The 13,711-nt window shown below is 41.3% G+C and overlaps 2 protein-coding genes across 5 annotated transcripts in view; both read right to left on the minus strand.

The window, feature by feature from the left end:
- Positions 1–692: 692 nt before the first annotated feature.
- On the minus strand, positions 693–8,108 carry atg4da (autophagy related 4D, cysteine peptidase a). Its single transcript, XM_077604804.1, has 11 exons — positions 7,767–8,108; positions 6,658–6,928; positions 6,504–6,587; positions 5,407–5,580; positions 4,987–5,338; positions 4,850–4,914; positions 4,613–4,764; positions 4,321–4,399; positions 3,662–3,738; positions 3,320–3,439; positions 693–1,483 (listed from the first exon to the last, which is right to left on the minus strand). The coding sequence occupies exons 2-11, from the start codon at positions 6,872–6,874 to the stop codon at positions 1,301–1,303; spliced, it is 1,503 nt and encodes a 500-aa protein (XP_077460930.1). The 5' UTR covers positions 6,875–6,928; positions 7,767–8,108; the 3' UTR covers positions 693–1,300.
- Positions 8,109–9,669: 1,561 nt separating this feature from the next.
- mast1a (microtubule associated serine/threonine kinase 1a) overlaps positions 9,670–13,711 on the minus strand; it is a 49,776-nt gene continuing 45,734 nt past the window's right edge. For all 4 annotated transcript variants that reach the window (XM_077604800.1, XM_077604802.1, XM_077604799.1 and 1 more), the window contains one exon: positions 9,670–13,459. In XM_077604800.1, coding sequence (XP_077460926.1) covers positions 11,787–13,459 — 1,673 coding nt within the window. In that variant the 3' untranslated portion in view covers positions 9,670–11,786. The remainder of the gene's footprint in view (positions 13,460–13,711) is intronic.

Consider the following 13,711-nt stretch of genomic DNA (forward strand, 5'->3'; position numbering starts at 1 on the left):
AATTAAATTATTTTACTGCAGTCTCGCAGTCCGGCGCATTGAGTGGTTAGCACGTCAGCCTCACAGCTCTGGGGTCCTGGGTTCAAATCCAGGTCAGTACACCTGTATGGAGTTTGCATGCTGGGGTTTTCTGCGGGTACTCCGGTTTTCTCCCACATTCCAAAGACATGCATGGTAGGCTGAATGGACACTCTAAATTGCGCCTAGGTATGAATGGTTGTTTGTCTCTTTGTGCCCTGCGATTGGCAGGCCACCAACTCAGGGTGTCCCTGCCTCTGGCCCAAAGTCAGCTGGGATAGGATCCAGCACCCTCCACGACCCTAGTGAGGATAAAGCGGTTGAGAAAATGCAGAGAAATTATAGGATTCATATTGGTGGGAAAGTCAATTAAATAGTAAAAAAAAATAAAAACAAACTAGTTGAAAAAAAGCCATGACTAACAAAAAATAAATGAAACATATTAAACTAACACAATTTAAAACTACAAAAAAACATGAACATACCATATGTATTTTCCTCTGGAAATGTAATGTTTTTTTTTGGTTAAATCTCCTGACCTCACATTGCATAACTCTTGGCCTCCTCTTATCATGACCTATTATTTCAATTTTAACGTTTTGAAAAAAAACTACACACTTAATGTCAGCATTTGGAGCATCTATGCTGACCAGTAAAAACAGACACAGTGAATATACATATCAATTCCAGTGTTTAATGAGGACAAACTAAATCGCAGTAGGTAATAAACTTCACATACTGGATGAACAAAAAAGATGCTCAGTCAAACTAAGCTCAAAGGCTAAGCTAACATACCCAGAATGTGAAATGAAACCACGTGTCCTATAATAATCTGTTATCACGTGACACCCTCGAGTGAAATAAAGATCAGCAGATAAGGAATGCGATCACCAGTGCGCTTGTGATTAGCAAATACAACACAGTTCGACAGCAGTTCAACCTCTTACTTTCAATGTGCCAACATTTAATACTCACTTTACTTTTACAATTGTCAAAACTCACAAACTAAACATACACACTAACACATTCATACATACCCCTGATCTAAAAATACAAAGGAGACACACAAAGAGGTAATGACACAGTTTGTACCTGACAAAGAAATGTGTCATTTTACATAATAACATTTTTAGGCCTGTTAGGTTTGTTTTTATCATGACATGTCCAGTTGTGTCTGCCACGACGGACAAATGGATCGCGTTAGTTTATATAATCCATATTGGAGAGTAGTTCTTGTTTCCAGGTTAGGTTGCACCAGTGGGAAGACTGACTTTATCCAGTTTCACAGGAAAACAAACTCGTCACTGTTTCGTCTGTTATTAACCTGGGCGGGCTTGCCGGGGGGCAGTATGTGTGGCGCGGGGCTTGCAGTGGGGTAACTGCTATGCGCCTCCAGTCCATAATCCTGACTCTGGCCCTCCACGAAGGTGAAGATTGGATACTTTTCACTTGAGGATGACAGGGCCTGCAAGGACAAAGAAAACCAATGAAGTATTAACACAAAAGTTTAGCAGTCATTGGTGTTCTGTCACGGCAATAAGGCTACGTGCAGAACTCAATTGTTGAAGGCTGTTTTGCTATCTTTGCAATAGTGGGTAAAAAGATCGTGGAAGCTGATCTTACATCATAAATACTCAATCAGATTGGAATGTGAAAGTCCAACTTCTGGCGAGACGGAGGAATAAATTATATTAACAGATACGACAACCGGATTACAGTAAATTAATTATCGTTCCCAGTACTCCTAGTAATTCGCAAAATCTAAATTTGGCAATGAAAAAAATGTAAATGCCAGTATTTTAAAAACAAGAAAACGGAATCTCGATCATCACAATCCATTTTATGAGGTTTTCCAGACATGTCGACATCAAAGTATACAGACGCTCCCCTACTTACGAACATTCGAGTTACGAACAACGGTACATACGAACATGTATGCAAATTGCGTTTATGTCGAAAAATGTTCGTAAGTTCGATTTTGTATTGCGCGCCTTTTTCCGAGTAGTGCTTCTTTCCGCCGCTAATACCGACGCCTGGCGCTGTGAGCGCTCAGCTCACCCAGCATCTACCTTCCTCTGCCCAGTTCGTTGCAATGCGGAAGTGCGTGAACATATCTCCAGTGCGCAAAGAACCTTTTTCATTTGTATCATTAAATATCTCGTGCATACATTATTGAATATTGTTGGTGAAAAGCGAAAGGTTTCTATTGAAGGAGGTGCAAGGAAGAGGCAAGCCATTACATTTGAAATGAGTGCCAATAATAACGAAGCTTGATGCGCGTCAGAAAGTGGTGAGCGTTGCACGCGAATACAACTTGATCGTTCGACCGTCAGCACCATTTATAAACATAAAGATCGAGCAACAGGACCCAAATATTGAACGTTGCACAAAGTTTGAAATCAATTGAATGATGCCATACAGTGCTACCGCATCATTTATGATGAAAAAAGAAAACTGCAATCGTCATTAGATAGCTTCTTTCGGCCAGTTTCTAGTAAATCTCTCGCTCTCTAATATATGTCTACAGTACTGTATGTATTCTCTCCATTTTTTTTTTTTCAGTACAAACCAGTGTGTGTTACTTATACAAGCCTTAAACATACAAATGTACGTATATAAACCTTCAATATACTTATATAGGCCTTACACATAAATTATAATACAAAATATAGCACTGAGCAACTTACGAACAAATTCAACTTATGAACAATCGCTCGGAACCTAACTCGTTTGTAAGTAGGGGAGCGTCTGTACTGTAAAATGTAAGAGCAGAAGGGAAACACTTTTACCCAGTTATTTTCCACCCACAACAGGTTTTGGGTATTGTGCTTTCTGTAAAATCTCATGGGGTGAGACGTCACGAGGCCTTTTCAAAAGGTTCTGCGGAAAAACGATTAAGCTTGGCGGAAAGATTTGAAATATCGCTTTTATTTTGGAAAACGCTTTGAAGAAAACAGCTATATTTTGAGACAATAACTTTGATTGCTATCAGATACTGTTTGCGATTCTCCTTAAAGATTAAGTATGACCTTATACACCATCCTTGAGTTTGTTTGAATTAAAAAAAAAACGATATACATTTTCACCCATTAGGACTTCAGTGATACCAGTTGGGTTGCTTTGCATATTTGTATTCTTGTCAAAGGTTAGAGTAGTAGCCCTAAACACTAGCATGTGTTTATTCAGGTCAATATTTTTGGCTCAGGCTGGATAAAATGTTGGCTGTAAATATCAGAAAAGTTGTGTGAATGAGGAGCGGTAGGTTGGGTCTGTCAGAAATTTTCAGAATTACAAAACTTACCTGATCAACAGCAGAACATAAAGATTCAAAGTCTTTCTTGTTCCTGGCATAAAAGCCGAGGGTACAACTGGGATCCATTCGAGTGAAGGGCATCTTTTTGGGGGAACTACAGTGGAAGGACTAAATGAAGGAACAAAAAATGATTAAAAAAAGATCAAAATGTGCCACGCAGTCCGTGATTAAACATTTTATCTTTATTGATCACTCTTGTAACAAGTGTGAAAGTCACATTGGTCTCTGTCGGATGGGATCACAAGAGCGGAAATCCAAATCCAGACACGCCAAAAGCAACGTGGCAGACGCTAGAACTGCACTGGGAGGCAAAGGCTTTATTAAACTGACCTCAAGTGGGAAGTTGACTTCACTGATGTCTACCACAGGTTGGCAGTAGTGAGGGTCTAAATACAGCAGCTGCTCATCTGGCATGGGCACAGAGCACAGACATATTCACTATTGAGTTACTATGCCAATAAAAGCTGTTAAACAGCAGTAGTTTCCAGAATCCTGCTTCCCCATTGGCATTTAAATATTGATCCTACTGCTAATAAAGTGTGTTTCTTTGTAAATGTTTAATGTGACTCAACATCAAGGTTAGCAAGATGACAAAGGGGAAGCCTGGGGTGTGACAATGTTTTGGTACCATTCATTATTTTGCCATATATTATTTTGATCTATATACAATGGAAAAAATAGGCGCAACTAGAGCCAACAGCCCGGACATAGTCATCATAGACAAGGTGTAACAGCTGCTCATTAAATGATACATTGAGCTTGGACACTTCAAACGTGTGGCACAGTAATATGCTTCAATTCGGCCCCCTTTTGGTGGTGATGGGATGGGAGCTGTCTTAGCTGCCCCCACTCACAACTCGGTACTGAAACAACCAACCCGCCCCCAGGCCAACCATAAATTGTATAGAATCAGTAAAAAAAAACCTCATGCAATAGACAGTTAAAATAAAGAAATTGTTGGCCAGTGTCAGAAAGAAACTGTGTCTCACCTTGAAAGCCGATAAAGTAGAGTGAGTGTTTTGGTTTGCCTCCAATGATTCCGATACAACATTCCAGCTTTAGGATGTTCTGGAAAAAGAAAATTCTGTATTAATGGAAAATTTTACTTTATTGTATCTATGGTGTTTTTTTTTTTTAAATAGTGATTTTTTTCAAATCTGTTAATGCTTCTGTTTTTATTGGTGCCTCAGGGGCTATTATGAAAGCACTACATAATGTGGAGTTTCAAAATGGTTTAATGATTACCACCGTTAACTGTTTAACACAAAAAGAAAATCACACCTTGACACATTCAATGTAGGAAGGATTAAGCGCATCCCCGCCTAGGCGGACAGGAACCAGGATGATGACTGACTTCCAGGCTTGGTTGTCTGGTTCTGGAGTAGTGTGACTGATGGATGGTCCACACAAATGTGCGACATCCTCCTTGTACACTAAATAAGATTAATGATGGAAAAAAAATGCAGCATGTTAGATACTTATTCATGTACGTTTTCATTAGGTCATGAAAAGTGTCACCTGTACAATCCTGAGCCACATACACAGCCAGGTTTTGAATAACAGTAGTTTTGGCTACAGCTTTCCTACAAAACACAAAAAATATATATATTCACATCAAATTTTCACTCCAATTTTTGAAAACAGCTGAGACTTACCGCAATATGTGTGCCACTATGGACGGGCCGTACCAATCCCCAGCCTTCTTTCCAGAACTCCTGCCAATTGCCACCAACTGGTGCACCCCAAAAGGTGTTGGCGGTTGATCCCCAAACCATGAGAGTAGTTTGTGGTGGATGGGCTCGGCTTGTCGATCCCGTGAGGGCTCAAACCTCTTCTTCTGAGCGCAACTAGGCATCGCATTACTTGGTGGCACCTTCTCGGGGATGTTGCATCCTCGAGGGGAGCCGAAAGAGGGAATGGGGACGCCACCCACACGCACTGGTGAGCGTACTCGCAACACTTCAAAGTCCACATCTGTAAATTGCTGAGCATCTGGCCAGGTCCAGTCTACGCAACAGAAAAAGTGGTTTGTGGACAGGTGTCTCTAGTGTTGCAAAATCGACTGAGAAACAAACCTCTGGGCATCAGATGTACCAGGAGGGCCTGAGCCAGCATCATCTGGCCACTGCGCAACATGCAGCCCCAGCCACAGTCCGTGGTCAAATTGGAGCCCTCCAACTGAGGGAACTCCCGCCTGTAGGTCAGCCACAGCCTGGACACGAAAGCCAGGCGGAAGCGTTCTACTTGGTCTGAGACACAAGGGGTGAAAAAGGAAGAGGGTGAGAGTGCAAACAGAAATTATGTGTCATTTTTCAAAAAATGTGATTATTATCATGACAGCCGAAACACGCTTTTGCATCTGTGGAATCCCTTTGATCTGATGGGAAAGCGCTCATTTTCAGAATTCACATGCGCGAGCATATGTATAATAGAACATTTTTGACAAAGGCACCAAGGTTCTTGGAGACACCGCGATGGCTTGAGTTCATTCCCTTCCTGTGTACTACTAACACATTTTAATATGTTCCTTAATCACCTTTTTTTCTAATTGGTTATTTATTTATTCATCCATTCTTTCATGCCTTTAAATATATACTGTTAAGATTTATTTTGCCTCTAAATTACATTGTCTTATGTTTTAGTTGTTGCACTTTCTTGCAGGTGCATTTGAATTGAATGGAATGCCTTTATTGTCATGCAACTATAATGGGATTTAAAGCTTCACTATAAAGTTGCTTCTAAAGTGCAATATAAACAATAATGTGTTGACTGTACTTTCATTTCTGATTTTGGCTGACAGTCTAAACAAGGCAGTCTCCTGAAAAGGATATTCGATCTCATAAACTAAACTATGCTTCTGCAGTTTTATTTCCCCTTATTATTTTGGGTGTTCTTTTGGTTCTATTTTCTTGTCATCATATGTCACGTGACAAAGCTTCTTGTGACTAAGGCTGGCATTTCTGGACAGGCTTTCAAATGCCTCTAAATCCCAGTGGGTGTGCCTTTTATTCATCTCTTTCTGTGTGGAGTTTGGATCGTCCACACGTTTTTGTGTTTAACTAATTGTCTATCATTTTGAATGCTAGTATGGATAGTTTATCAGCATGATCGGCTGGTGACCACATTATCAGATTTATTTAAAATCATGGCTTTCTGTAGCATGTTCAGTTACCTTCACTGTTGATCAGATAGGAGTGACCCAGAACAGTGACTGGTGAAACCTTATTGAAGGTGGTCTTTGATTTCACAGTCCATCCTGAACAAGAAGAAACAGAGTTTTGCATTGTGCACGTACTATAATATATCAGATACAATTTTTGACAAACCATATTTAACGTTGTTCCACGCAGTCATTAATTTGGCTTTGAGCTTATCTAGCTCCTCGGGCTCTCCACTGGCTTCTTTGCCGGGATCTGGACTCTGAGGAGGTATGTGCCCAAAGTTGCCCTGATGCTCCGGTGACTGCTGCCTCCGGCCCTCCGCTATCTCATCGTGCATTGCGCCGCCCGCGTAATGCAACGCGTTAGGGGAAACAGAGTTCATGGCCCAGATCGGTCAGAGCTGGACTGTGGAGGGCTTCATTGTAACACAGAACAACTGGGAGGTGGAAAAGACAAAGCGGGTTGAAGGAAGTGTTAACTATTGACCCCTTGTACAAGAGATACATCAACCAAGAGGGTGTTAAAAGTGAGGCAACCGTATTTAAAGTATAACATTCAATAGATTTTATTTCATAATATATTGTTTTTAATTTACATTTTTTACTGTTTTATTGACCATTTAACAAAACAGACAAATTCAACAACGGAGTTCTGTCATTCTAACATTAGTTGAATTTTCCTCTAACTACAGTTAGCGCATATAGGGTGACTTTTGCTCTCGTTAGTTGCACATTAATATAAAATGACTTTATCGCTACAAGCAGGTACAACACACTAATGGAGGTGCGTGTGTGTGTGTGTGTGTGTGGATGGGGTGGGGTTATGACACATCACATAAGCATACTATTGTATTACTAACACTTTGAGGAAATGTATGAATGGGTGCAGAATCAAATGCAATCTCCAGGCATGTGCCTTGGACCCACAACATAGCACAACAATGGGAACTCTGTAAAGTCGCTGTGACTTCCCCTACCCAACAAGGAACATCAAATACAGTGGTAGTATTAGAGTACATCACGAGACTTTCATTTGACTCAAGATAAAACTATGCCCGACCAAGCTGACGATAATGTTTAATCTTCATCAATTCACACACAATTCTACTACTAATTTAATAGTGAATGCGACATTTTAGCAATGACATGATCTGGACAGGGAATTATTATGGTGTCAGGAAACATTAGAAATTAACAATCGACTCATTTAACCTTAACACAAATTGACACACAAACAAAACCAGCTCATTTGAACTTGACTAGGTTGGTACATACCTGTTAGACTTTTCCATTTGTAGTATGTAGGCTCATTTTGGTAATTTTCTTCCTCACTCACCGACTATTTGGTTGATTTGCGGTAGTATGCTAAAACCAGCCGACATTAGCATTAGCGAAGTCGGTGTAAACCGACTAGCGATCAAGCCAGACCCACCGTATTCTCACTAATTTTTTAACAAAAAAAAGGATTCTATGAATATTGTACTTGTTCGTCTATTGCAAAACAAGTGACTTCAGAGATGCAAAGGAAACTTGACAAAACAACGATAACACGATTTTTTTTCATTCCTTACTTCCTGACAGCTCTCCTTGGTGCAATGCGATTGGCTGACGCAGATTCCGTGTGAGGTGATTGGACGAATCTCATGCCCGCCTTCTATTGGTCATCTGGATTGACGTACCATGAATGTTGGTGTAACCATGGAAACGCCGTTGTCGCTGCATAGTAGTGAGCTCAGTGGAAGTGTTCCCTATAGTAAAGACGTTCTCTGTTTTGGAATTTATGAATTAATGAATCTTTTGTCAACTGAAAAAAATGTGAACGAACAACACTATATTTTAATATCGAGTCGTATTACAAAATCATTTTACCTGAAGCGGAACGTTATTATCTTGAGAGATACTCAACGTAATAAATACGTGCAGCTCAAATACATACATACATAGAGAATTCAAATAAAAGTTGTAAAATAAAAAATGAAATTAAAGATGTTGAGGAAAAACACATCTAAATTATTCAATACATATATATACAATATATTATAAAAATGAAATATACAACTTTCCTGTATTTGACAAATATACTGACCTAATTACAAAAAAAATCAAATTAATTCAGTTTAACATTGCGTAGAATTTTATCAGTTAAATTAGTGATTTTTTTCCCAATTTTTTCCATTTAGTGGAAGCCTGCACATAACACCCAGAGTCCCTATTAATTACTTCACCATACAAGACGTTTTTGTTTCATCACTGTACTTAGTGCAATTAAATTAGATTTAATATTCTAAGAATAGGAAAAAAATCCAAATTTGTAAAATTCACTGTTAAAATGCATCTAATCATATGAGCACAAATGGCATTCATGACTGTCAAATGTGCTGACTGCTAAACACATCATAACAATATTGCAAATTCAGGAACAACTCTCCACATTTTATTCCACTCACTGCACTTCAGGTGTCTATCACAAACAAAATAAAAATCAAGGTACAAATAAATACATTATCAGTGAACAGCCAAAAGTGGAATGTTTTCTAGTAAATCATCAAACTCAGGAATGTAATATTTCCTCAGAGTAACGCACAACCATTTTTTTTCCAATAAAGTGCATTCAAATAACTCTGCAGTTTCAAATGTGTAACACTAGTGTAAACACTAACATGTTGAAAGGCCTGAAAGTGGAAATAAAAGCAGTAAATCATGACAGTTGGTTTTATTAATGATTTTACGCTGGGACTGAAATTATATGAACATATAAAATTCAGATCTGTACAGTATATTTAATATAAATGTTTTCCATCAGTCCTAAAATGTTATGTATTTTGTTTAATACAGCCTGCATCTACCAAACTTCTGTTTTGTACCACATGAGAGGTCCTTCATTTTATTTAATCGCAGTTATTGCACATTTCATTGATTGATGTTAAAACCACTGGGGGTCAGTGCAGCACTATTACACACCAAACTGTATGAACTGCATGAACCCTTACTGTAATGCATTTTTTTCCCAGACAGAAGGGGAAATTTGTAAGTAAACAGTGAAATCCCCAAATCAAAAGTGAACCAAAATCAATTAATAAAGGACACACAATGCTTTTGGATGACGGCCCAGTGATGTTCCTTCATGTGTCCTCCATTCCATCCTTTAGTTGTCTAACCAAAAGCTGTTGTTTACGTATTTGCATGTTTTAAAAATAATCAAATTTTAGCAGTTCAGTGGTAATCAAAAATGCACTACACAACCAAAGTTAGATGATTTAGTCCTACTGCCACTCGCACAGTTTGCATAATTTACACTGACTAGCTACTGTTATGACTTATATGGAGATGAATGCAATCATTGCTCTGATTGACATTAAACACTATATAGCAACATGAATATTTTGGCTACCTTACATCACAATATATTTTATTACATACGTATAACCCTATTACTTGATACACTTCCGACCCTTTGTTACCCATTGAGCCCTTTTAGTAAAATCATTTCCTTATGCTACATACACAACTGCCAGCATGCTTCCTCCTTTTTTGGGGCTCAAATGAACTCGTTTTTTTGTGCATGTGCTCATGTTCTGTTTGTGTATTTGTGTATCGAGGAAGAACACGCTAATGCTAGACCAGATGTCCCAAACTGAATCGCTTCCACTCTTTGCCAAGCATGTCCTGTATGTCATCATTTCATGATATCACACTGCACTGATGCAACGTTGTTGTTTATTTGACGTGTTTTCAGTCATTCTGGTTAATTCAAAAGGCCACATTGAATGAATAATAAAATTAAGAGTTGTGCCATTGCTAGAATCAGAATTACTAACTTTCGTGAGCACATTTCACTGTTTTAAATCAAACATACCGGCAATTCTTTTTAGTTAAAGGGAGAGAGAACATCTTTCTAACCCCACTGGAGGAACCTTGAAAAAATAGAATGTAATTCATTTGCCAAATATGTAATAATGGAGAAAATGTAAATACAAGTTAGAATTTCGACTTTCCTGTGTTCGAGTCATTGTTTATATGCAAAATGAACGTCACGAATAGGCTGCGCTGGTAAGCAGAGTCAATTCTTTGTGTTTAAACATTTGCGCGATTTGCTCACTTAAATACAAGCAACCATCTTTTACATAAGGTCATGTATACTAGGTGTCCCCTGTCCCTTGTATACTTAAGATGGGATATATTGGAAATATTACATATGGCAAACAATAGCTGTGAAACAGTTCTAGAGCAATTAAAAAATACATTAAATTTGGACTCAGTTTAGAATCTATATTGTACACTGACTATAGGAACAATGCCATTTGATTCTATCAATCTCAAGAAAACCCTGCCTTGACACATACTCACATTGGCCCAATTTTACCATAGATTTGACATGGTTTGGTACCTTAGCATGTTTGAGCACAGTCAGATTGTCTATTGTGAACGTGCCCTCAAACACAAGCATACGCCATTTGTTTGTATTCGGCAGGAGCCACAAAGCTAATACAATGGGTGACCTATTGTTTTATTTCCTTTCGTTTGTCATTGCTGAATCAACTGTGTTGAGCGCTGTGCGTACTCTTTGGCTTTATTTCAGGGAAATACATTTCATAGAGCATGGGCTTCGGGATTAAAATACATCAATATCAGCTGCTGACATGGCTGCCTCCAGTGGCAAAGCGAGTGTATGTGCATGAGTGGGAGGGCTTCAATCATAGGGGAGGGAGAAGGGTGGCAGTGGTCTTCCTGCAAGGGGGAGATAAGCGCTGAGCCTGAGCGCCGTCAGTGCTAGAATCATCAATATAGGCCCAATCTCACGCAAGCGTGCACGCACGCGAGACGTGACACCCTCTGACAGCGCCATCCGCTGGGCCAAAACAAACTGTCACATGGAGAATAAACAAGTGCAATCATGGCTTGGCGGATCTGGCGCATCTTGTATGATGCAAAGGAGTAACCGTACCAGAGTTTACAACGAAACCGAGCCACTGAATTTGGTCTTCGGTTTGGATGACTAAAGCACTTTTCAACCGTCTTATGCCTACTTTACATATAGAGTACATACCATAAGACATGCATCCACGTGGACTCACACATAAATATCTGATAAAGTGTTCCACGATACATTAAGAATCTTCTTATTAAAATAATCAAAAGTTAATGCACCTTTTATAGTGGATTTTGCCATCCTGGTTGAAAGTAGAATCAGTCAATGATTGGAATCAATAAATAAGATTTGATAAGATCTAAAATTGGAATGTACAACGTTTTAAGTGCTTGACTTGTGTTGCATTGTTCCTCTGGTGAAGGCAGTTAGGTTTGTGGTTTCAGTTCCGCTAAGGGATCACATTTTGGTTGATGTGTCTTCTCTGCAGATGAACTCGCGGGATTATGCGTCACCGCGGCCGCCGGTCCTCGACCACCCGCTGCTAGGTCAGCTCTTCCCACTGTGGCTGCCTGCTTGTCATCTGCCGCCTTAGTCTGCTGCTCTTTGCTCCTGGAGCCCTCCTGCGAGCCCAGCTTGATTGGACCCAGCACGTTCTTGGCCACGGTAGTCAGTTGGCTGACGAAGCTCGTCTTGTCACCGGGGGAGACGGGCCGTGACTTACACAGTAACGGTCCGCAGAGAGAGGGCGTGACCGCGGTCGGGGAAGGTGAGGGAGAAGGCGAATGTTCCTCCAGAACCTCCAGGCGACATTTGTCGTCCCAGTCCAGGGTTCCGCGATAGCAGTTGACGGGCCCGAGACCCTGTCTGACTTTGCCAAGACTCAGTTGCGGACCGTGCGGGGGGACCGCGGGTGCAAGAATCCGAGTGGGCAATTTAGGGCTCTTGGAGCTCAGATCTGAAGTTCTTGAGTCACCACAGTCGGATTTTCTCAAGCAGTCCCCCACAGCTGACGGTTTAAAGGCTTTCCGCAAAGTGAGAGGACTTCCCATCAGTGCAGTGTTGACGATTTTGTCAGTTATAGCAGCAGAGTTCTTGCGCACACAAGGACTGTTATTAGTTTCTCCCTCCCGCTTTGGTTCCCTTCTACCTTCTGTAGAGTGCTCTTGAGGCGATTTACAACCGAAAAGCAAACTTTTGGCCGCCTTGAGGTCTAGTTGCTTGGGAGTTGGGCGCTGGGTGATCTTCTCAGAGCCCTTGTGTGCATCTAGACCGTCTGCTGTTTTGGTACCGTTGCTCGTAGTCGTGGTTTCTCCGCTCGCTCTTGAACTCGAGGGCTCTGTTTGGTGCCGTCTTGCCAAGGACATCTGGAGTGCCGCCGCTTCAACCCGGCTCAGTCTCTCCAGGACCGACTCGGCTCCGGTCTCCCTCTCTCTCTCCCTTCCCCTCTCCTTTTCCTCCCTATCTCTGCCGGCGAGCAACGTCTCCCTGCTGAGCGGTGACTCTTGCCTGCCTAATCTCCTCACAGGCTTCAGTACGCGAGTCTCTGAGACCGTGGAGGACGAGGAGCTCGGCAGGGGTGGGGGATTAGGCGGCAAACTCTCCCCATCTGTTTCCAGCAGACTCTGGAGGCCCAATTCACAGAGGAAGGCGTCCTTGCGGTATTCAGAATGCTGGACTTCAAGGCTGTGCTTCCTCAACGGACCACCGAGTCCTCCTGTTGTACTGGACTGCGTCAAAGGCGAGCCCAGCTTCTCCGCCGACTGAACGCGTTTCAGTAAGGGCGAGCGCGGGGGCTCTGCGCTCTTCGGTCTGGGACGAACCACTGGGGGAGAAGAGTGGAGCTTGACGGGGAAGGACTGAGTGGTGTTGGAGCTTCCAACGGTGTGGCCCGGTAATGGAGGAGGTGAGGACTGGGTGGGAGAAGGAGTATGGGCCAGAGGGGATAAGGGAATGTTTCCGGCAGACTTGCAACGGGCGGAGCGGTACTGGCGATGGAGTTTCGGGGAGAGGCCGTGGAGGGAACTAGGCCTCATGTGCTGGGAAGGAGCAGGGGAGTTTGGAGTGCTGGATGCTGGAGAGCTGCTTTGAGATGAAGCACCTAGCGCAAGAAAATGTGAGAAGGATTAGCAATGCAAGAACATTGATAGTGAATGATGAAGTTTTCTTACTACCATATTTTGGAGACTACAAGTTGCACTTTTTTATTGTTTCTCTCTGCACCTGTGACTTATACTCAGGTGCTACATGTTTTTTTTTGACTGACAGCCGCTATTGGTGTGACTTATATAGTTGGCAGCCTTCAGAAGTTCAGAGTTGAGAAGAATAAAGACTTTTGGGACTTTGGCTTTAG

This window comes from Stigmatopora argus, chromosome 7 (assembly GCF_051989625.1).
Source record: "Stigmatopora argus isolate UIUO_Sarg chromosome 7, RoL_Sarg_1.0, whole genome shotgun sequence".
Lineage (NCBI taxonomy): Eukaryota > Metazoa > Chordata > Actinopteri > Syngnathiformes > Syngnathidae > Stigmatopora > Stigmatopora argus.